This window comes from Bos javanicus, chromosome 2, assembly GCF_032452875.1.
Source record: "Bos javanicus breed banteng chromosome 2, ARS-OSU_banteng_1.0, whole genome shotgun sequence".
Lineage (NCBI taxonomy): Eukaryota > Metazoa > Chordata > Mammalia > Artiodactyla > Bovidae > Bos > Bos javanicus.
The window spans coordinates 61,628,342-61,652,901 of NC_083869.1; the positions used below are offsets into that span (position 1 = coordinate 61,628,342).

Genomic DNA, 24,560 nt, shown 5'->3' on the forward strand with positions numbered 1-24,560 from the left:
ATATGTGGTAAAAGCACAGACTCTGAGCTCTATCATTTGCAAGCTGTCTAATCAAGGAGTTCTCATTTTAAAAAAAGATAAAAGTTTATTGACATAAATGAAGCCCAGAGATGGACAGTCTACAGAGTGGGTAAAATCATCAGAAGTCCAGGCTCCTCTCTTATTGTTTTGTCACCCTTATCAAAACTTCTACCTCATGGTCCTAGATGGATGCTTGAGCTCCTGCCATTATGACCATAACCCAGGCAACATGAACAAGAAAGGAGGTTGTAGCTGGGGCTGATATTTAAGTGGTACCCATCAGTAGAGCTGTACTGGTAGTTCAATTACTGAAATATTTCTGTACCAGCTGGTAAATAGCTGCTGGCCCCTGATGCCCAGAAATTACTCACTTCTTTAAGTCTCAGTTTCCTTCTCTGTAGGAAGAAGATAAATAATGTAGTGCCTACCTCATACACTTATTTTGAAATTTAAATGAGGTAATTAATGTACATACATTTTTATCACAGTGGCCAATACAGAATCAAAAGACTCAATAACTGAAGTCATTATCTTTAGTTGTGTTTTATAAATGTACATGATAAGAAGAAAAATTTCATCAGAACTGAAGACGGTATTCAAGGGTGTTGTAATACAGAGACTAGTAGCATTAGCACAGTATTTTCAGTCATGCAGGAGCAGTGATAACTTGCCTAAGTTCAGTTCACTCAGTCATGTCCAACTCTTTGTGACCCCATGGACTGCAGCATGCCAGGCCTCCCTGTCCATCACCAACTCCCGGAGTTTACTCAAACTCATGCCCACTGAGTAGGTGATGCCATCCAACCATCTCATCCTAACTTGCCTAAGAAGGGGTAATAATAATAATTTCCCATCTCCCAGTCACTTCCTGCCCATCACTTGGAGTCAGTGTTATTGGAATCTTTACTTTACATCAGTCTCAGGTCACCTATAAATTAGAGTCATTACTTATTATGTCCCTTCATGTCACTTCATTCCCTCAGCTGGTCTTGTTCTCTGAGTGACAGCCTGACCCTCCAGACTGCCCCGCAGCTGGGCCCAGACACAGCAGTATACGCCTGGCCGCCCCGCTCAGCCTATCAGAGGGTCTGGGAAGCGTTTGCCAACCAGTCCAAGGCAGAACGGGATGCTTTCCTGCAGGATGTTTTTCCTGAAGGCTTCCTCTGGGGTGTCTCCACGGGAGCTTTTAACGTGGAAGGAGGCTGGGCCGAGGATGGAAGAGGGCCGAGCATCTGGGACAGAGTTGGGCACCAGAACACCAACAAGGGCCAAGCAACGCCAGAGGTGGCCAGTGACAGTTACCACAAGGCAGACACTGACGTTGCCCTGCTCCGTGGCCTCCAGGCCCAGGTCTACAAGTTCTCCATCTCCTGGTCCCGCATCTTCCCCACTGGGCAGGGGCGTAACCCCAACCCCCGGGGTGTTGCCTACTACAACAAACTGATTGACAGCCTGCTGGACTCGCACATCGAGCCCATGGCCACCCTGTTCCACTGGGACCTGCCCCAGGCCCTGCAGGATCGCGGTGGGTGGCAGAGTGAAGATGTGGTGGACGCCTTCCTGGACTACGCGGCCTTCTGCTTCTCCACGTTTGGGGACCGTGTGAAGCTATGGGTGACCTTCCACGAGCCGTGGGTGATGAGCTACGCGGGCTATGGCACCGGCCAGCACGCACCGGGCATCTCCGACCCAGGGGTGGCCTCTTTTAAGGTACTTCCCATCCTTGCAGTGCCTACTTGTTGGAAGAGGAAGGGCACTTGGTTGGAAAAACACTCTTTCACCTTCCCATCAGCAAGTCTTTCCTTTTTCTTCTTTAGAGGAAATTGGAGGGAGGGAAGGAGCTGTTAAAATTGTTAAAAGTACCAAACGCTGTTCTGGTGCTTTAAACGTTACTGCATCCTCAGAACGGCTCTGATGGACGAGGGAATTGGGGTTCAGGAGGAGAAGCAATTTGGTTGTGATGACATTGCTAGTGGGTTAGCAGTGTGAAGCCAACATTTTGAGCCCAAATCTACTTGACTCCAAAGCAAGTGTTCCATGTCAGCCAGGACTTAACTGCAAGTGACAGAAAACCCAACCTAAACTGACTTTAAAGCAAGGAGGGAATTTCTGAGTTCAGGAAACTAGAAAGTCCTAGTTTTAGCTGGTCAGAGTAGAGTTGTTTGGACTACTGATGACGTTACCAGGACTCAGTTTTTCTTTTTCTCTTGTTGCCCTCATTGGCTTTATTCTTAGGCTTCCCGGTAGCCAGATGCCTGCAATCCTTCTCTGATATTTCAACATAAGTAGAAAACAGGAAAGATTGCTTATCACTGTTCTGGCAGAGGTCTCCTGTGCTCATGGTCTCCGTGTGGGTCACATGCTCATCACTGAACCAGTCACTGGGTCTAGGCTAGGGGGCTGTGAAGCTCAGTGCAGATCCCAGCTCTACCCCTCAGTACTGGCTGAGAGATGGGGAGGTGGGGATGGAGGAAGGTGATCTTTCCAGGGGGCAATCAGAGTATCACTTCAACAAGAAGGGGATGTATATCTTGAAAACAAAATATATATTTTTTCTTTTTTTGACCACATGTGGCATGTGGGATCTTAGTTCCCCAATCAGGGATTGAACCAATGCCCCTTTCAGTAGAGGTGCAGAGTCTTAACCAGGGAAGTCCCTGGAGACAAAATTTTAAATATCTTCATATGGGTCCCAAGCATCGTCTTCCTTTTTTTTTTTTTTTTTAATCTCCCAGAAAATCTACTAGCTTCACTGGCAACATTCTTCAGGATAAGCACATTAGTCTGGCTTTCCCCTGCCACACTTTGGGTTCTGTTCTGAAATGGGCTTCCCTGGTGGCTCATATGGTAAAGAATCTGCCTGCAATAAGGGAGACACAAGTTCAATCCCTGGGTCAGGAAGATCACCTGGAAAAGGGCATGGAAACCCACTCCAGTATTCTTGCCTGGAGAAGTCCATGGACAGAGGAGCCTGGTGGCCTACAGTCCGTGGGGTCACAAAGAGCAGGACATGACTGAGTGACTAACATGCACAAACTGCTCTGAGACAGGAGTATTCACTGTGCCCCAGGCTAGATAAGTGTCCCAAGACATTAAAACCTTTGGTGGGGAAATGATACTAACACACATCAGAAAATTAGAGAGCAATTCAAAATATGCACAGAGTGAGCTCTGTGAGTAAGCGACTCAGTATAATGCCGGAACATAGCACTGAAGTCAAGGCTTCCCTTCTGCTCTTGTTCACCACACCCACGGAGAAAGAGAACTCTACTGAAAGCAGAGGGTTTGGACCTTTCTGTGTTTTTATTGTGAAGCTCATCCCAACCTTTTCTCCTTAGGCTTCTTATCCCTACAGCTATGTCTCCTGAGATTTTCCTATAGAGACTTTGATGAGAAAGTCCACCTCACTTTTCTCTCTCGATTCTTCCTTTTATTTATAAAACGTTATGATACCAGTAAGGAAAAATTTCATCTCTCTCATCATCTTACCAGTATTTCGTTCCAGTCACAGTTTCCTTGCACTCACGGTATAGTGTACCTTCGGCTTCGTACCTTTGGTTTTTTTTTGTTGTTTTTATTGAAGTGTAGTTAATTTACAGTGTTGTGCCAATCTCTGCTGTATATCAGAGCAGCTCAGTTATATACATATATACCTTTTTAAATATTATTTTTCATTATGATTTACCCCAGGAGATTGGATATAATTCCCTGTACTATACAGCAGTATAGTATATACTGTATATACTATTATATATGGTGTTTATCTATCCCATATATGATAGTTAGCATCTACCAACCCCAAACTCCATCCCTCTCCCTCCCCGTTTCCTTGGCAACCACAAGTCAATTCCCTACGTCTGTGAGTCTGTTTCTGTTTTGTAGACAGGTTCATTTCTGCTGTATTTAGATTCCCCATATAATATCATATGCTGCTTGTCTTTCTCTTTCTGACGTATTTCGCTTGGTATGGTGATTTTTGGTTGCATCCATGTTGCTGCAGATGGGGTTATTTCATTTTTCATGGCTGAGTAGTATCCCAGTGTATATATGTGCCACATCTTGTTTATTCATTCCTCTGTCAATGGACATTTCGGTTGTTCCCATGTTTTGCCCTGACACCAGCAAGCTTAGAAGGGAAGCATTCCTGCTTTTAAGAAAGGAGCACAGTTTGCTGCTGGAGGTCAGGGCCCAGTTAAGGACTAATATTTGGTACACTACAAACAGTCAGGAGCTCCTCTTCATAGAGCCATGTTTTGGTATAACATTCTTCAAACACAGGTGTCATCCTCTTCACATGACGAAAAGAAGAGGAGCTCAGTAATAACAAACCCCTTCCTGCACCCCAGTCTCTGCTCTGTGCTCTGTTCACACAGCTGCCCTGAGTCCTTCAGGGAGGATCCAGAATGACCCACTTCCTGCAGACCAAGCTGAAGTCGAGAGAGAAGATGGTTTGAGTTTCCTGAGCATGTGACAGAGTCGATTTAAATGTAGACTTGTTATGCTCCACACACCCCTCCTTTGCCCAGTTTTTCACGGCGCTCCACCAAGGAACAATGCTGACTTTTGTAAGACCATGAGTTGAGTTTATGAACAGGTCCTGGTGGTGGTTTCTCTTCCTAGGTTTCATTAAGTAGAAAGGAGATCAGGCAGGCTAGAAAGACTTTTCCCCTCCTTTGTGTTAACTAAAATGGTCCCCACTTCCAACTAGTTGTCGGCTCGCTAGTCCCTAAGCCCTTACTGAGCACAGAGGCAGCACAGCACTGTGAGTGACGGTACAAGCCCGAGGCGGGACGGCCTGCATCTACCCCTTCTCTGGATCTGCGTTCCTCACCTGTGTTGTAGAAATAGTATTTGTACTTGTCAAACAAGTGAGGATCACAGGAGAGAAGCTATTAACCCTTGTCAGTGTGGTTGCGGTGCTATTGCTGATGATCTGACGGTGGTGTTGACTGCTTGTCAACACTTGTGGACGTCGTTGCTGTTGGCCTGTGAGGCTATTGTCCATGTTGCTGATGTTGCTGGCACGGTGGTGTTGTCAACATTGTCCATGGCCCAGCCTCCTTTACATTGTTAGCATCAGTCTTCTCGGTGCTGTTGACATGATGTTTTGTTGATTTGTTGCCAGTGTGACGTAGGTGTTAACTTGTCGATGACTTGATGACATTGTTGACATCAATGTTGATATATTGATGTTGACATCGTCAGTCTTACTGCTTTTATTAACTTGCTACCATCATTCACCTCGGTGTTAACTTGCTAACATTGTTCTCATTGACTTGTTGCTGACTTGTGGGTGGTGCAGCTGTCACTAAGTCCTGTATTTCCTTCCTTCTTCCTCACAAGGTGGCCCACATGGTCCTCAAGGCGCACGCCAGGGCTTGGCACCACTACAACAGCCACCACCGCCCACAGCAGCAGGGGCGTGTGGGCATCGTGCTGAACTCGGACTGGGCAGAACCCCTGTCCCCGGAGAGGCCTGAGGACCTGAGAGCTGCCAAACGCTTCCTGCACTTCATGCTGGGCTGGTTTGCACACCCCATCTTTGTGGATGGGGACTACCCGGCTGCCCTGAGGGCCCAGATTCAACAGATGAACAAGCAGTGCCCCAGTCCTGTGGCCCAGCTCCCTGAGTTCACCGAGGCAGAGAAACAGCTCTTGAAAGGCTCTGCTGATTTTCTGGGTCTGTCCCATTACACTTCCCGCCTCATCAGCAAGGCCCGAGGAGATACCTGCATCCCCAGCTATGATACCATCGGAGGCTTCTCCCAGCATGTGGACCCCACATGGCCCCAGACCGCATCCCCTTGGATTCGTGTGGTGCCCTGGGGCATAAGGAGGCTGTTGAACTTTGTATCCTTGGAATACACAAAAGGCAAAGTTCCAATCTACCTAGCTGGGAACGGCATGCCCATAGGGGAGAGTGAAAACCTCATCGATGATTCCCTGAGAGTCGACTACTTCAACCAGTATATCAATGAGGTGCTCAAGGGTAAGAACATGGATATGCTGGTGATTGAGCATGGGTGGTACTTCATTAAGTCTTCAGAGTTTTGTTTTATGGGACAAAAAATGGTCTCCCATGGAAATGAAGCCAGAAAGTAGTGTTTGTAGTAATAGTCAGCTCTTCATTCATATCAGCCTCCTAACTCTCTCCCCAAAGGCCTTAAGTCTTTGCTTTTATATTCTTAGTCCCTACAGTGCTCCTTCTATGCTCTGCCCGTCTGAGTCCTAACCATTCATCAAGCCTCATCATCTTTTTGTTGTTGTTCACAGCATGTGGCTTGCAGGATCTTAGATCTCTGACCAAGGATCAAACTCATGCCCCTTGAATTGGGAGCATGGAGTCTTAACCACTGGACCACCAGGGAAGTCCCCTCCAATCCTAATTCTAGATAAACAATTCATGTAATCTTACAGGCTTTGCCTTTATAAGCCTCCCCTATTTTATAGCAGAACACAATTCAAGTGCTTCTTAAATCGATGCCTTCTGGGCTGCAGTGCTCAGTTCAATCCAGTCGCTCAGTCGTGTCCGACTCTTTGTGACCACATGGACTACAGCATGCCAGGCTTCCCTGTCCATCACCAACTCCTGAAGCTTGCTCAAACTCATGTCCATTGAGCCAGTGATGCCATCCAACTATCTCATCCTCTGTCATCCCCTTCTCCTCCTGCCTTCAATCTTTCCCAGCATCAGGGTCTTTTCTGGGTCAGTTCTTCACATCAGGTGGCCAAAGTATTGGACTTTCAGCTTCAACATCAGTCCTTCCAATGAATATTCAGGACTGATTTCCTTTAGGATTGACTGATTTGATCTCCTTGCAGTCCAAGGGACTCTCAAGAGTTTTCTCCAACACCCCAGTTCAAAAACATCAATTCTTCACTGCTCGACTTTCTTTATAGTCCAACTCTCACATCCATACATTACTACTGGAAAAACCATGGCTTTGACTAGACAGACCCTTGTTGGCAAAGTAATGTCTCTGCTTTTTAATATTCTGTGTAGTTTGGTCATAGCTTTTCTTCCAAGGAGCATGGCTGCAGTGCTGAGAAACCCCAAATAAACACCTCTATTTGAAAAATAATAGCAGAGACTTTAGAACAATCAGAAACAGAGACTTTAAAGCAGTCCCAATTTTGTTTTTCTCCACAGCTATCAAAGAAGACTCGGTGGTTGTTAAGTCTTACATCGCTCGCTCCTTCATTGATGGCTTTGAAGGCCCTTCTGGGTATAGCCAGAGGTTTGGGCTGTACCACGTCAACTTCGATGACAGCAGCAGGCCAAGGACTGCCAGGAAATCTGCCTATTTTTTCACCAGCATGATCGAAAAAAATGGTTTCCTCAACAAGGTAGTAAAAAGACAGTCACCACCCAGCATAGCAAACGTCCCCCGGAAAATCAGAGCCTTCTCTTTTCCATCCGAGGTGCCCTCCAAGGCAAAAGTGGTCTGGGAGAAGTTCTCCAACCAACCCAAGTTTGAGAGAGATCTGTTCTACCACGGCACATTCCGCGATGACTTTCTGTGGGGCGTGTCCTCGTCAGCCTATCAGATTGAAGGAGCTTGGGACGCTGACGGCAAAGGCCCCAGCATCTGGGACAACTTTACCCACACACCAGGGAGCAACGTGAAAGACAATGCCACTGGAGACGTGGCCTGTGACAGCTATAACCACCTGGATGCCGACCTGAACATGCTCCAAGCATTGAAGGTGAAGGCTTATCGCTTCTCCATCTCCTGGTCTCGGATTTTCCCAACTGGGAGAAACACTTCTGTCAACGCACATGGTGTGGATTATTACAACAAGCTGATCAACGGCTTGGTGGAAAACAACATCTCTCCCATGGTGACCCTGTTCCACTGGGACCTGCCCCAGGCCCTGCAGGACATCGGAGGCTGGGAGAATCCTTTCCTGGTTGACTTGTTCAACAGCTATGCAGACTTCTGCTTCCAGACCTTTGGTGACAGAGTCAAGTTCTGGATGACTTTTAATGAGCCCACGTACCAGGCCTGGTTGGGATATGGCTCAGGGGAATTTCCCCCAAATGTGAATGACTCAGGCAGTGGACCTTACAGGATTGGCCATGCAATCATCAAAGCTCATGCCAGAGTCTATCACACATACGACGAGAAGTACAGGCAAGAGCAGAAGGGGGTCATCTCCTTGAGCCTCAGTTCCCACTGGGCAGAGCCCCAGTCGCTGGTCCCCAGGGACGTGGAGGCAGCTGACCGGATGCTGCAGTTCTCCTTGGGTTGGTTTGCCCACCCCATCTTCCGAAACGGAGACTACCCCGATGCCATGAAGTGGAAGGTGGGGAACAGGAGTGAACTGCAGCACTTGGCCACCTCCCGCCTGCCCAGCTTCACAGAGGAGGAGAAGCAGTACATCGCAGCTACCGCCGACGTGTTCTGCCTCAACACTTACTCCTCCAGGATTGTGCAACACACGACACCCAGGTTAAACCCACCCTCCTACACAAGTGACCAGGAGCTGCTGGAGTGGGAGGACACTTCCTGGCCTGCCACAGCCATGAACAGGGCTGCCGCCTGGGGGATGCGGAGACTGCTCAACTGGATCAAGGAAGAGTATGGGGACATCCCTGTTTACATCACTGAGAACGGAGTGGGGCTGACAGACCCCAAACTGGAAGACACCGACAGGATATTTTACCACAAAACCTATATCAATGAAGCTTTGAAAGGTATGTGAGGGTTCATGTTCCCCTTAGAGTCTCCCAACATCCGTATGTCAGGAGCCTTGGCAGAATGGAGTACAAACCATCAACAGGTCTCTCTTTTATACCCTGGTCCTTTAACTCTTTCCCTGTCTGAGGATACATATCCCTCTGGAATCTGAAAAAAAAGCAATGATCATCGCCCCAAATGTGCACACAGAGTCCCACAAGAGTATTTTCATTATTGACCAACTAGTGTGTGACAAGTACTATTCTAAGTGCTGGGGACACAGCAGGGAACAAAACAAACACCTTTATGCTGACAAGGAACTTATTATATTCTGGTAGATTCCATTTGTCAGGCTTCTCTGGTGGCTCAGATGGGAAGAATCTGCCTGCAATGCAGGAGCCCCAGGTTCTGTCCCTGGGTCACAAAGATCCCCTGGAGAAGGGAATGGCAATCCAATCCAGTATTGCCTGGATAATTCCATGGACAGAGGAGCCTGGTGCGCTACAGTTCATGGGGTCTCCAAGAGTCAGACACAACTGAGTGACTAGCACTGACTTTCAGGTTCCATGTACCCTAGAGGAATAACCTCTAAAGTGGGCTAAGACTCTTGAATTTCAGACGTGTCCCTTTACTCCAACAAAAGAATTTGATTTTGCAAAGATCAGCCATTAATACTTGTTATGGGGTTATCAGTATTAACAAAAAGATGATCTATTACGGGACACATTACTTGTGTGTACAAGTTGGTGGTTGAAGACCGCCTGAAGTGAGGAGCCAGTACGTGGCTGCGCTTCTTGGGCCCTGACCCTCCTGGTATAAAGCTGTCCTCTGCCCTCTGTGCAATGTCCCCAGCCTACAGACTTGATGGTGTCAACCTTCGAGGATATACTGCCTGGTCCCTGATGGACAGCTTTGAGTGGCTGAATGGCTACACGGTCAAGTTTGGACTGTACCATGTTGATTTTGATGACGTGAACAAGTCTCGCACAGCAAGAGCCTCAGCCAGGTACTACACAGAGGTCATCACCAACAATGGCATGCCGCTGTCCAAAGAGGATGAGTTCCTATACGGACAGTTCCCCAAGGACTTCATCTGGAGTGCAGCTACTGCCTCATATCAGGTGAGGAGTTAACCATCTACATTAGATCTACTATGTGCCAGGCTCTGTCAGGGCTGCAGAGGGCAGACAGGAGCAGTGGATTTTCACAGACCTGTGGGCAGGAGGTACAGGTACTGCAGGGTGGGGATAAAGGGGCATCTGGGAGGCCCTCTTCCCAGACAGTCTGGCTTCTTCACATCCCCAAATTCAGGTGGACAAGTACAGTTAGAAGGGCCAGGCTGAGATAGGTGTTAGCAGGCCAGATGGAGCAGGTGGAACCACGCAGAAACCCTTAGGCAAAGATGTGCAAATAAGAAGATTCTCAGCTGGATGCCTTCATTTCTTACCTAGTATCTTCCAAGCAGACAGTTTGATCAAAATGACTATCATGCGGACCCGGGCTTTTTCTGACGTCCTAATAACATGCCTTTACCTTATTCACGCTAAATGAAGCTCACTAATACAGAAAATACGAGGGTTCACTTTTCCTCAGAGAAATGAAAGCTACAAAGTGAAGTGTGACTTGCCTAGGCAGCTAAGGGTGGGACTCTGCTTTACATCTCCTTCCTCCTTTCATTTCCTTTGATCCAGGAGTGGGGGCTCTGTATTCTCAATGTGGAACCTGGGCAGGGTCAGTGGTCTGAGCTGACCTGACTCTGGGTTGCTCAGCCCTTGAGTTTTTTCTAAGTGACCATAGCTGCTGAAACTGTTTCCAAGAAAGGTGAGGGTAGCCCCACCAGATGACCAGACTACCATGATATAGTGACATCTCAGACCAAGTTTTGCAGTGTCCAGACGTACGTTAGCTAAGCACACAAACATAGAAACTATTCATATGTCTTATTCCACTGCCTGGAAGAAACCGCAGTTCTTAGTCCTCTTTGGAGCTCTGGTCAACACTGAACATGAAAGTTTCATTGGAGGAAATGCCAAGATTTCAGAGACAGAATCCTGTTACTCTTACTTGAGGCAGACAGAATTCTCTGTAGAAAGGTTTCTCCAGCTGGGCCAACTGACATTTGGGGCTGGAGAACTCTGCTGTGGGCCCATCCTGTGCACCGTGGTCCGTCCCGTGAACCATGGGCCCGTCCCGTGCACCATGGGCCCGTCCCATGCACCATGGTCCGTCCCGTGCACCGTGGGCCCGTCCCATGCACCGTGGGCCCGTCCCGTGCACCGTGGTCCGTCCCGTGCACCGTGGGCCCGTCCCGTGCACCGTGGGCCCGTCCCGTGCACCGTGGTCCGTCCCGTGCACCGTGGGCCCGTCCCGTGCACCATGGTCCATCCCGTGCACTGTGGGCCCATCCTATGCACTATGGCTCCATCCTGTGCACCGTGGGCCCGTCCTGTGCACTATGGCTCTGTCCTATGCACCGTGGGCCCGTCCTGTGCACTATGGCTCCATCCTGTGCACCGTGGGCCCATCCTGTGCACCGTGGGCCCGTCCTGTGCACTGTGGCCCGTCCTATGCACTATGGCTCCATCCTGTGCACCGTGGGCCCGTCCCGTGCACCGTGGCCTGTCCCGTGCACTGTGGGATGTTTAGCAGCAAACCTGGTCTCTGCCCACTAGATGCCCGTAGACCCCTCTCCAGCTGTAACAACCAGCAATGTCTCCAGACATTGCTAAGTGTCTCCTCGGGGACAAATAGTCCCTGGGTGAGAATAGGCCATGGGTTTCTAGCTGGACTTATTCTAGGTCCAGGGAAAGGGTCTTATTCTAGGGCACGGGCTGCAGTCCTGAATCAGGTATCACTGTGACAGTTGATGAACGGTGATTTTTCTCAGTCCATCATTGCTTTTATATTTATTAGGTGGCATTCAACAGAAAGGTCGAGTTTTGTCGGTTTTATGTTTTATTTACATATAAATACATATTGATATGTATCAAAAGTATGGCCTCATGAAATTCTATTTTGTTCGGTGGGTTATACTTTTGTCATCATCAGTATGGAGATACTTAAATCGTCCCACATTTTGCCAGGTGGATGGTCCTTTAGCCAGAGCCTGTGTCCTTTTGACGTGGCCCATCGTTCTTTGAGCACTTTCCTAATTCTTTCCGGTACAACAAGATGTTCCAAGCATCTTCTGTACTTTCTGCCCCAGCCCTGTAATCAGCCATTTCTCTAATGAGCCCTGGTTTCTTTTATTGGATAAGGGCATCTAGAAATCAAGATCTAGGTCCTTGGTGTACTCATGGGTCATTACTTCTAGGCCCTCTAGAAGTGGACAGAGCGAGGAAATACATGTGTGCACACACACATATATCTACTTCTACATGCACCCACATCTTTATGTATGTTAAAAAAACACCTTGATACCTCCAGGTCCAATCCTACTCCACAAGGTTAATGCTCGCCTTCCCGCTTTTCATATTCATCTCTCTTTTCTCCAATGATGAGAAATCTAACTCCTAATATCCTCAACATAGTCACTTACTGTCTTAGTCGCCCTGCATTAACTAGTCTCCCAACCACCCAGCCATCTCCTCCACTCAGATGGACAGCAGCTAGCGCCTTCCCGCTGCTCCAACGCCCTGCCACTCTCACAGGGGCCGTGCAGGCCAAGCCTGGATGAGCATTCTTGGTTAAAGCGCCACACTGCTTAGCCGCAGCCAGTCACGGAGTTTCACACCATACCCGTCCAAGTGTTTTATAGTAATTTATAGACACTACACATCTTGGACTACCTAAGCCCATGGGTAGGCATTTGCCCAGTGGCTTGTGGTCAGTTTGCCTGTAGATTAGGGGAAAGGAGGAAAAGGAAGCACAGAAACAGTGATACCCGTCCTGATTAGAAACTCTGCCTCCACGTCTGGCATCACTGGGATTTGTCTGACTGTGCTTGGGGTTAAGGCACATCAGATTGTTCATCGAAACATTTAATGAGCACCCGCCGTACACCAGACATTGCTGCACTGACAGCCGGGCCACCAAGGTGACAGATGCCACGTCTAGTCTTCCTAGTCTTGCTGGAGGGAAGCCAGTCAGCAGACACATAACTGCTCAGTGCAGTGTGATAGTCCCATGACGTTCAGAAAGTGTATACAGGAAGCTGCAGGAGTTCAGAAACCGGGGGGAGCAGAGAAGGTGATGCTGACTTACGTCCTGACTCAGGACCCCCCACTGACAGGAAGGGCTTGACTACATGACTGACTTGACCATGTCTTGTCCTCTTAAGATCGAAGGTGCATGGAGAGCAGACGGCAAAGGACTCAGTATCTGGGACACGTTTGCTCACACACCCCTGAAGGTTGAGAACAATGACACAGGAGACGTGGCCTGTGACAGTTACCACAAGATCGCCGAGGACCTGGCCGCCCTGCAGACCCTGGGCGTGACCCACTATCGCTTTTCCATCTCTTGGACTCGCATCCTCCCCGACGGGACCAGCAAGTACGTCAACGAGGCGGGCCTGGACTACTACGTGCGGCTCATCGACACGCTGCTGGCCGCCAACATCCAGCCCCAGGTGAGGGGCCCTGAGCAGGCCTGGGCCAAGTCCACGAGAGGGAGCCGGCTGGGCTGGGGAGCACATCTCCTGGGAAAAATCAGTGCTCTTGCCAAGTTTAATTTTTGAGTTGTCTGTAAAGATTTTCCTTCTGTCCCTGACCACCCCCTCCCAGCTATCTATTCCCCTCCCTACAGGTGACCAGGGCTGCTGAGTCTTCATGTCCTTTTGGGTATCTGACCAGTGGGCAATATGTGTGTGTGTGTGTGTATGCTTATTACCCTCCTTTTTCCTAATGGTATGATACACATAGTTTGATACTTTTTATTTACCAATAGTTCTTACAGGTATTTCCATATCCCTATGTGTTTTCCTCATTTGTCCTGTCTTTTTAGTTATGTGGAAACTGTACCTCACTTCTCTAGTCACTTCCCTATAAATGGACACTCTTCCCTGTTTTCACTCTTCTTCCTTTGTAACCAGCACTGCAATGAGTGTGTATGCATGCTAAGCTGCTTCAGTCGTGTCCAACCCTTCACAACCCTATGGACTTCGGCCCACCAGGCTCCTCTGTCTGTGTAACTGCAGTTACATAATTACACTAGGATAGACGTTTATAGGACATGGTCCTAGGAGAAGAACTGTTGAGGCAAAAGTTCGTGTGCTTTTAAGCCGTGAGTTCTTATGAATAATAAAGCTCATATGGGGGCCTCCTTTGCTGCCACCAGATCTTTTACATTTTACCTGGGAGCCTAAGAACTCTTTGCCTTTTCTCCTGGGCCATTTATGATAAAGGGCCAGAGGGGCACTAGCTCCACGGTACTGCTGTGTCCTCCGCGGTAGTGATTGGAGATTACGTACGGCAGCCAGAGTATAATCTCCGAATTATAACCCCCTTCTTCCCACCCCACGAAGCACAGACTTTAACAAATCAAAGTGCTACCTGGGTGACTTCCCTGGTGGTCCAGTGGCTAAGACCCGAGCTCCCAATGCAGGGGGCCTGGGTTCAATCCCTGGTCACGGAACTAGATCCCACATGGCATACCTGAGTTCCCAGTGCAGCCAAATAAATAAATAAAAATAGATATTTAATTTCAAAGAGTGCTACCTGGACTCCTCACACTGCTAACACTGCAGGAATAAATTAGTCATGCAGCTTTATTACAGTGCGTGTGAGTGCCAGCTGTGATGGAGATGGGAGGGCCAGTGGCTGTCCTGTAGGACCCCAAGATCAGGGGGAATTTATATCCATTACACACAATTCAGAGAGAACACAACTCAGGGCTAAATTATTTTGTGGTTCTTATTTTTTTAAATAGGGTTTAAGCTTTTATTTATTTATAGATCTTAAACTTTTATTTATTTTTGGTTGCATCACATGGCTTGTGGGATCTTAGTTCCCTAACCAGGAAATGAATCTGGGCCCTGGGCAATGAAAGCTCAGAGTCCTAACCACTGAACCATCAAGGAATTCCCTGTAGTTCTTAAGGACATTGAGACAAGGCAGAAAAGTAATATGGCCATAAAAACCTTCAAGGAGGTGTGGATCTTAAAAAAAGAAGAGAATTTGGGTGGGTGCATAGGCAGGGAAAGGGCACTTCAGGGAAAGGGAAAGACTGGGTCTGAGCTGAAGACGGTTGACAACTCAGTGGAGACCCCGGCATGGGGGTGTGTCAGGAGCATCAAGGGGAGACCCGGGGGAAGAAAGGCCACCACATGGGTGTGGCCAGAGGGGCCCGTCTCCAGCAAAGGGCTCCCACTCCAAGGAAGAGCCTCCAGACACATTAGAAGTCCTTGGGGATGCCCCTTGACAAGCAAAATGCCTCCCTCCTGAAACCGTCAGAGCATTCTATCCAGGAGGTTCTGAAGCTCTAGCATTTCTGATCCTTGATTACAGTCATAGCTAACATTTGCCAAAGAGCTGGCAGGATGTCAGTCACTTTTCCTGCCCTCTGCTGTGTGAATTAGGCCTCACAGTGATTCTGGGACATGGAGGTCTTACTGCCTGGTAGTTGGCAGAGCTGAGACTCAAACCCAGGCTTCTCTGATCCAGATGTATGAACTTTTCTCGCACTTCAGCTCTACTGTCCTATCCTTCCTGCCAAAGAAACTTTGAAGCTTTTTTGTCTCATCATTCATTCTCATTCTTAGCAACAGACATTTATGTTGGCGCATAGAGCATCAGTGGGCTCCCATGAAAAGTAGGTTGGTGGAAATGCTGGTCTTGCGTTTTCACAGGTGACTATTTACCACTGGGACCTGCCCCAGGCACTCCAAGATGTTGGGGGCTGGGAGAATGAGACAATTGTACAGCGGTTTAAGGAGTATGCAGAGGTGCTGTTCCAGAGGCTGGGGGACAAGGTGAAGTTTTGGATCACACTGAACGAGCCCTACGTCGTTGCTTACCAGGGCTACGGCTATGGGACGGCAGCTCCAGGTAAAAGTCTCAGATCCCACTGGTCGGCAATTGGAGGGTGGTTTTCTCAGCACCACTGACATGAAATCCAGGTGGCCCTGGAGGAGGTGGCCAGTAAAGCCCCAAGGCAATGCCTCAGAATTCCTGCCTCCCCCACCGCCCCATTCTGACACCACTTCTGCTGAACATGAACCTCACATCTCCAACCACCAAATGGCTTCTTTGCTCTGTGCATCTGATCTGCCTCTGATAGGAAGCTCCCTGAGATCAAGGGTGCAAACTAATTGATACAGGAAAGGATAGTATATCAGACTGTACAGACCCACAGTGGGGTTTTGTTTTGTTTTGGCAACTCCCCAAATGCCAAAGTTCCCAGTATTTGATTTGGCTGACCTGGGCATAACCTGATGTTGGCATCCCACTTAGTGTGAAATTTCAAAAAATTCTGCTGCAGATGTATCAGTGTCTTTAATTATGGAGAGCTGTCCTGAGCCCTGCTGGGGTCATATGTAAATATGTTATATGCAACTTATTACTTTTCTAAGACACAGAAACCTTTTAACTTCTAAATATATCAAACTCTGAGTTGTTTTTTTTTTTTTTTGCAACAGAAGTATAATTGACTTACAATGTTGTATTCCTAAGACTTTTAAATAAGGAATTGTGGACCTGTCATTGTCCCTTGAGAACCCTCTGATTTTCCTTTTCTCTAACTCTGAGCCTTAGAGAGTAAATTCGTGTTCATTTCTGTGATTTCCTGGGATTATGTGTCCCAGCTGGGAAGAGCCATGGGGAGATCTGCTTCGACTCATTATCAGATGCATCAGCTGTTGGTCCTTGGTTGACGTTTTGGTTTTTTGTTCCTCCAACACATGAGAGGCTGCCTCTCTCATAACGTTTGCTCTCGAGGAATCTGTGTCAGCGGCTTCCACCAACTATACGCTCCAGCTCTTTCACAGTGGGTCCCCGAAGAGAGTCAGGATGTCAGCCCTTGAGGCACACACTCTTCCAGGTACTCTGCCCGAGCCATGTGAGCCACTCTGTCGGTCAGGGGTATAGAAACCAACAGCAAGTGCCTTCTCTTTGCCAGACACAGTGCTTCTGGGTGCTTCACACACACGCTATTCACAGCAAGTCTGTATTGCTCATTTTGTAGAGGAAGAAACAGAAAGGCTGAATTACTCACGCAAAGTTACATGGTCAGCCAGGAAGAAGTGGAGCCAGGATCTGAATTCCATTCTTCCTCAAGAAAAAATCTACAGTCTTTCTCCCAAACACCAAGAGGCCATCTATCGGCAGAAAGTGATATTCTCAGCCACATTTATTCTTGTGCTGGGTCTTCATTGCTGTAGTTGCAGATTGAGGGCTACTCTCTAGTTGGGGTACGTGGGACTCTCATTGCAGTGGCTTCCCTTGTAGCTCTCAGCTCTAGGTGCATGGGCTCAGGAGTTATGGCGCACAGGCTTAGTTGCTCTGAGGCACATGCGATCTTCCTGGACTGGGGGTCAAACCCATGTCCCCTGCATTGGCAAGTGGACTCCCAACCACTGGACCACCAGGGAAGTTCTGGCCACATTTATTCTTCACTGACGTCTATGTCTGCATTTCCAGGGATCTCCTTTAGGCCCGGCACTGCCCCCTACATTGTTGGCCACAACCTGATAAAGGCTCACGCTGAGGCCTGGCATCTGTACAATGACGTGTATCGTGCCCGGCAAGGTGGCGTCATCTCCATCACCATCAGCAGCGACTGGGCTGAGCCCAGAGACCCCTCCAACCAGGAGGATGTGGAGGCAGCCAAGAGATACGTTCAGGTCAGATTTTCCTCTGGGTGTTGTTTTTGCTCCTTCTCTTTTCCCCTCCTGTCATGATCTAATGAAAACAGAATTAGACTGTGAAACAAAGATTAAGGATCTAGGCTTTGTTTTGCTATTACCTTATTTTGTGCACTTGGGAAAATCATCTAACCTTTTAATATCTTAGTTTTCTTGTCTTTAAAATAGATGTGACCTAACTACCCCACAGCTTTGCTGGAATGAAAGTTCTTTGGGGTTGAGTTTTCTTTCAAGTCTTAAAAAATCAGTTATACATGCAGCTCTTACTGGATGCAACATTGGCTTGAGACTAAAAAATAGAAATTCAGCCTCTTCAGTCTGTGGTTTGACTATAGGACAGGGCTGCAACATCACACTTCACCTCTAGGTGTCACTGTCTGATTTTACTTACTCTGCCTAAGACTTCCTTAAATTGGAATTCTGTGAAACTCATCAGCGCCCCTAATTTTCTAATTCCATGAGTTTAATATAAAGACTTGCATCTTTTGGTCATGGAATTTTGCTCTTAGGAAGTAGAGACACAAGTAAGCAGGTGCCAACATGGCCCGCCTTATTTCAGTCTGGGTCCCTGAAAGGAGAAAGAGAGAACAGCCCTCTTCAGGCATAGCTTGTCCCAGGCTCCTGCTACTGTCTCTGAAAGGTTGGAAGGTGCCCTCTTCGTGTTTCAGGATCAGGAAAGAAAGGCAAGCATCTCTCTCTCCAGACTGCTCCCACGTTTGGCCCTGAGGAGAGCATGCAGCCTGGCATTTCTGAAAGGACACCAATGGCCTTGGTTTGCCAAATCCTTCACAAAGGAACTTGAGGTCAAATGAATTAAGTGCAAACGAGAATTTAATATCCCCATTTGGTAGTCAGCTTGTGGGGCGTGGGGGAAGCCTAGGACCAAAATTAAGGTATTCCCTCATTTCAGATGCACAGAACTGATGAATTAGAGCTATAATTCGTTTTCGGAAATCAAAAACAAACCTGCAGAAATGTCACGCTGTAGTCTCATCATCAGTCTGTCAGTGAGCTGTGATCCTGCAGCCCAGGACAGTGATCTGCACACCCCCTCATGAATTCAGCTTCCCCAGAAACCCAATTCCTCACCTCCCAGTGAACTGAAGCTTCTTTTACTGGAGCGAGTATCTTCTAAACCTCATCTTTGGCTGAAAATGGAAGGCTGCTCTCACTCCACATTCCAGGCAGCAGCCAGCAGTTGCAGGGAGGATGTGAGGAGAAAAGCCCAGGACCCACAGCATCACAGCACTGAAGTGCCGTGTATACCCTGTGAGGGTTAAGGGTGGCCTGAACCTTACTTAAGAAAACAAACAGGAAAGTTCCCATTTTAGGGCTGCAAGTCCAAAGCCCATGAAGAACTGCCCTTTGCCTGGGTAACCAGGAGAGCCTCGCATCTCTGCTCACCCTAGAAGGTTCTGATGGGTCCTTCGGCATTAGACCTCCCCTGTGGTCAGTGAGGGAATCAGGGCCTGGAGGCTTGGAGTCTCTCCCCGTCTTGGGCCCAGCCCTCCTAAGGGCAGCCAGGCAGCATCTAGCAGGCCCAGAGCTCAGTTCAGTTCAAATCCCTCCAGCTGCAGTGGGTAGGAACACAGTCCTGCCCATAGTGAACTCCCAGCACGGTGACAAGACCCATGGGCATTTAAACTGCAACATGGGAACAGACTTAGAAGAAGGGCAAGTTTAAGACTGGGTGGGGAGAAGGAGGCCTGAGGTCAGTGACTCCTGGGCAGGGAGCCTGCTGTCTCCTGTGGGCCTACCTGTTAATGCCAGCGCTGACTGTCCCTCCAACCCCTACTGCAGTTCATGGGAGGCTGGTTCGCACATCCGATATTCAAGAATGGGGATTACCCTGAGGTGATGAAGACGCGGATCCGTGACAGGAGCTTAGCGGAAGGCCTCAACAAGTCTCGGTAGGTCCTGGTGCCACGCCCTCAGCCACTGAGGCTCCTGGGTGGCTGGCACAGGTGCTGTTGGGGTTGGAGAGGAGTGTCTTAGGCAAGTTACTGTCTGAGCTTCCATGCATGCTGGAAAGACAACACGAGTGTGTATGTGGAGCTCTCAGCCCCGGACAGGCACAGCTCTGACAAAGGCAGTTGCTCTTGTTATTCTTTAGAATAGGCAGGCCATCTGGGGCACCCACTTCTTAGTGACCCACTGGCTCCCTCTTTGAGCCTCCTATAGCCCAGCTGTGAGGATTAAGTAATCCACCCCAACCCTTACATCATGCATGTGCTGGCCTGGTTAGGGAAGTCCTGCTGAGCCAAAAGGTCTGATCTGTCGACCCTGGTCTCCAACCAGCAAGCGAGTGCTCCAGTTCCTCAACACAACCGTGCTGAAGCACCTACTGTGTACCAAGGCCGGTGCCAGGCCCAGCAGGGTCCACATAGAGGGGACTCTAAGCATGGCTTCCTCAGGTGCTGACACACCAGCTGGAAAGACAGTGACCTTCATCACTCCAGGGAATTCTATTCCCCAATTTCTTCATGCGTTGAAGACTCAGATGAGATCAGGGCAGGCTGGGTCGACCCAGGAGACCCCCTGGACAAGACAGGATATCGGCTGACTGGGCCTTGACAATGAACAGCACTGGGGAAAGCAGAAGGCTTTCGATCCAAGGGAAGGGGTGTGAGCACCGGCCTAGAGGTAGGAGTGAGTGGAATGCTGCAACTGGGGACACTGGCCCAGCAGCAGGGAGAGCCAAGGCCGCGTGGCAGAGCGACTGGAGGCTGGCACAGGTGCTCAGTCTTGAAGCCACAGGATCTGAGAAGCCCTTGCTGGCTCCTGAGCAGGGAAGTAAAAGGTATGGCAGCGGTGGTGTGGGGAACTTGGGCCTTAGTTTTGCCCCAGTATTTCAGAAACTCCAGGAAGTAAGGTTCTTTCCTAGGTTAATAGTAGCAGGAAGGTCAAAATGAAGTGTCAGGGCCTAAGCAGGGCATTCTCTCAGCAACCCTAAACCAGCAGCATGTGGTCAGGATCTGGGAGAGGGGAACCTCTAAGTGCTGCACACAAGGGCATGTTAATCACATCACACAGAAAAGTCTAAGAATACATGGAAAAAATGTAAATATGTATAGAAATAAGTCACACAGCAGAGACTGGCACAACATTGTAAATCACCTATATTTCAATTTTTAAAAATATATATGGAAAATGTTCCCCTAGATGTTTAAAAAGAAAGGGCAGTAAAATCATGAGAGCAGAAAAGTCCAGATCTCAAAAGTCAATTTGTAAAAGCATTTCCCCTACTTGTAAGGACAGACTTTGGAGAAAAGAAGCATGTCTAAACAAACCACAGTAAAAACTTAAAATCAGAAGAGAGGGTCTGTGAGGGAGGTGAGGTCTGTGTTCTGGTGGAAGGAGGCTCAGGCGCTTTCGGCAGCACCTGGGAAGGGCTCTCCTGGCTCCTGGTCAGCTGCCCGTGGGCACCTCAGGTACCTGAGTTTAGAGCCCTCCACCGGCCCTGCCCTAAGAGTCTCTTCCCAAAGCCCCACGCCTTTAATGACTCCTCCCGCCCAGGCTCCCTGAGTTCACGGAGAGTGAGAAGAGGAGGATCAACGGCACCTACGACTTTTTTGGGTTCAATCACTACACCACTGTCCTGGCCTACAATTTAAACTATGCCTCTTGGATCTCTTCCTTCGATGCAGACAGGTAAGTAAGGGCAGCTGGAACAATCTTCGGGAAAGATAGCAAAATGCCCTCTTACTTAGAGGCCTGTACAGCCTCTGAAACCGCCTCCTGATGCTATGTATCCTGGGGTTTGCAAGACAAGCCCCAACTCCTGATATACACCTCTATCAGTCAGACAGTTATACAGGCTAGGATTTCCAAGATGCTTTTCATTAAAGCAGACAGGCTTAGAGTTTTTAAAAATAACTAAGATTTTCAGTTCAGTTCAGTCGCTCAGTGGTGTCCGACTCTTTGAGATCCCATGAATCTCGGCACACCAGGCCTCCCTGTCCATCACCAACTCCCGGAGTTCACTCAAACTCACGTCCATCGAGTCAGTGATGCCATCCAGCCATCTCATCCTCTGTCATCCCCTTCTCCTCCTGCCCCCAATCCCTCCCAGCATCAGAGTCTTTTCCAAAGAGTCAACTCTTTGCATGAGGTGGTCAAAGTACTGGAGTTTCACCTTTAGCATCATTCCTTCCAAAGAACTCCCAGGACTGATCTCCTTCAGAATGGACTGGTTGGATCTCCTTGCAGCCCAAGGGACTCTCAAGAGTCTTCTCCAACACCACAGTTCAAAAGCATCAATTCTTCAGCCCTCAGCTTTCTTCACAGTCCAACTCTCACATCCATACATGACCACTGGAAAAACCATAGTGTCTCTGCTTTTTAATATGCTATCTAGGTTGGTCATAACTTTCCTTCCAAGGGGTAAGCGTCTTTTTTATATATATGTTTTTTCATCAGATTTTTCTCACTTATCAGATGTATTTCAGTTAAAATAATTTTCTTTTTTCCCTTTGAGGGTAAAAGTTAAACTATTTCTCTATTACAATAATGTATGTTCACAGTAGAAACATTAGAAAGCAAGAAGAGAAAATTCTTGTCATTCAGAAGTATATATATGTGTATAGGTATACTACCTCTCTCTATATATGATATATATATTATACATAGTTTATATAGTATGTCAGAAATTTCATACAGGAATATATTACAGAAAAACAGGATTACACTTATGCACAGTATCTCTTCCTTTTTAAAAAATTTCTAAATATCTAATATTGAGACATTTACAAAGACATTGTCATTTTATTTAATAACATCTAATACTTACAAAGACATTGTTATTTTATTCCCCATCTCAAGAGGAAAGGTGCCTGGGTCCAGCCCCGGTGGATCCAGGGAATTCGAAGCGGGGATGGCGTCAGCGAGGATCAGGAAACAACTGCTTAATTAAATGTTAATTAAGGATATAGAGTAATAGAATAAGGATAGCTCAGTGAGGAAATTCAGTGGAGAAAAGAGGCTGAATAATTCAGCCAGAAGGTGAGAGAAAGAACGACATGGGGAGACCAAGTTTCCGTGAACAAGGCCCGCACTTTATTTTTCAAAGTAGTTTTTATACCTTAAGTTATGCATAGAGGATAATGGGGGAAGGGGTAGAGTCATGCAGTAAGCCAGGCTTTCTTCCTGCAAACTTATCATATGCAAATTTTAGGTGATTTGCATCATCTTCTGGCCTGGAGGCCTGTTAACATTTTAAGACCCTTTCTTCAGAAAATGTATTTTTCTCTAAAGGTGATTAGTCAGGCGCCACCCTCCAAAAGCATTAAAGTTGCATTCCTATAGGGCAAAAGTGTGGTGGGCTATAACAAGAAAAAGAATTAACGCAAGGGTCCAAGGTTACAAACTTTAAAGCTACTACTTACACCAATTATATTAATCAATACACTGCCAGGGACACAGCAGGTAAGGGATATGGAGACTTAGCAGCAAACATTGGCCCAACAAGTGAAAAACCCTTCACCAATACAATTTCTAATCAATCTTTTAACTGCTCAAAGGAATCTGTATTTAGACAGTTTAGAACATCTCATGCCTCTCACAGTTGGGAGGCTCTGAACAATCACATGTGGCCGGAAAAACCTATTCAGGCAGGCTAGAGGACTTCCGAAGGAGTTTGTAGGTTGAAACACTATCACACCCAGGAACTTTATTAACTGGAGCTATAAGTCAACTCTTTTTTCAGAGCGAGGTAGTGGGGGACAGTCCCCCCCCGCCTGTAAAGTCAGAGGTGTAGGTGAAAGCACAAAGCAGAAAGTAGGCAGGCTCTGGTTTGGGGGTAGATGCTCGAGAATTTCCAGGGGGACTCCTGAGGCTCGATCCTGCCTTTGCATATGCCGAACCTCCTTCCTCATGACCTTTGCCATGGGCGGAGTTCCTCACACTGGCTCCTGGCAGTGATAGAATTCCAGTTGAGCTATTCCAGATCCTGAAAGATTATGCTGTGAAAGTGCTGCACTCAATATGCAATATGCCGGGAGATGGCTCCCGGCAGAAAGGTTTAATATTCCAACATTCATTGTCTTCTGTAGGGTTTTTTTTTCTCCTGTAGACATTCCTTATTAGATTAAGAAAGCTTTTTTGGTCGGGTTTTGTTTTTGCTTTGTTTGGCTGTGCCACGCGGCATGCAGGATCTTAGTTCCCCCTGCAGTGGAAGTGCGGAGTCCTAGCCACTGGACTGCCAGGGAAGTCCCTTTTGTTCCTTTTCTGACAAGCACCTTTCCACATCAGTAGCTGTGAATCTGTCCGGAATCTCTGGAAACAACTGCCGACATCCCCATTCATCCTCCAACCAGCAGAGTCAGGCTTGCCGAGAGGGGCTGAGGTGGCGCCCTGCTGGTTCCTGCACCCACTCGACGGCTACCTCACCGGTCCTGGGACTATCTTCCCAGGCGCCTGTGCTCAGCTTATGAAATGTCCCACGTTCAGTTCAGCTGAACAAGATAAATCCAGCTGCTGGTAAAAGTTTTTTTTTTTTTTAATTGAAGGACCGTGAATGTTAAATATCTAAATGGCTGGTCCTTATAATGAAATGCATGAGCCTGTGCCTCCCCTGGTGGCACACCTTTGGCACAATGTGATACCCTCTCTTTGCCCATCACTGGAGAGAGAAATAGGGTCTTGGGCACTTAAGGCAGGTCCTAGCGTATCTACCCCATCATCACACTAATGGGGGCCCAAATATTCGTTCCTGTGGGTGTACCACCTGTTGACCACACATAGGTGACTCAAGGGAGCCCCTTTCTGAAGACCTAGCACTCGCACTCCATGGGAGTACCAGCACCCTTCCACGTCTAGTGTGAGGTGTGGCCTGTTACCGAGTGGCTTGGAGAGTTAGGTCCATGAGCAAGTCCATTCCTGTGTACTGGTGGAAAGCTAGACCAGAGAGTTTAGGTGGCCCATCCAAAGTTACACCAGCACTGATTGATGTCACTACAACCAGTGAAAAGAGAAAAGCAAAGTAATGCTCAGAATTTTCCAAGCCAGACTTCAACAGTATGTGAACCGTGAACTTCCAGATGTTCAAGCTGGATTTAGAA

General features: G+C 47.9%; 1 protein-coding gene across 1 annotated transcript in view; it reads left to right on the forward strand.

Moving 5' to 3' along the window:
* The window catches only part of LCT (lactase), a 49,927-nt gene that overhangs the window by 21,325 nt on the left and 4,042 nt on the right, over positions 1–24,560 (forward strand). Inside the window, exons 6-14 of the mRNA XM_061439102.1 lie at positions 1,005–1,731; positions 5,365–6,010; positions 7,172–8,719; positions 9,555–9,823; positions 12,982–13,272; positions 15,490–15,688; positions 17,279–17,481; positions 19,303–19,412; positions 21,019–21,153. Coding sequence (XP_061295086.1) covers positions 1,005–1,731; positions 5,365–6,010; positions 7,172–8,719; positions 9,555–9,823; positions 12,982–13,272; positions 15,490–15,688; positions 17,279–17,481; positions 19,303–19,412; positions 21,019–21,153 — 4,128 coding nt within the window. The remainder of the gene's footprint in view (positions 1–1,004; positions 1,732–5,364; positions 6,011–7,171; positions 8,720–9,554; positions 9,824–12,981; positions 13,273–15,489; positions 15,689–17,278; positions 17,482–19,302; positions 19,413–21,018; positions 21,154–24,560) is intronic.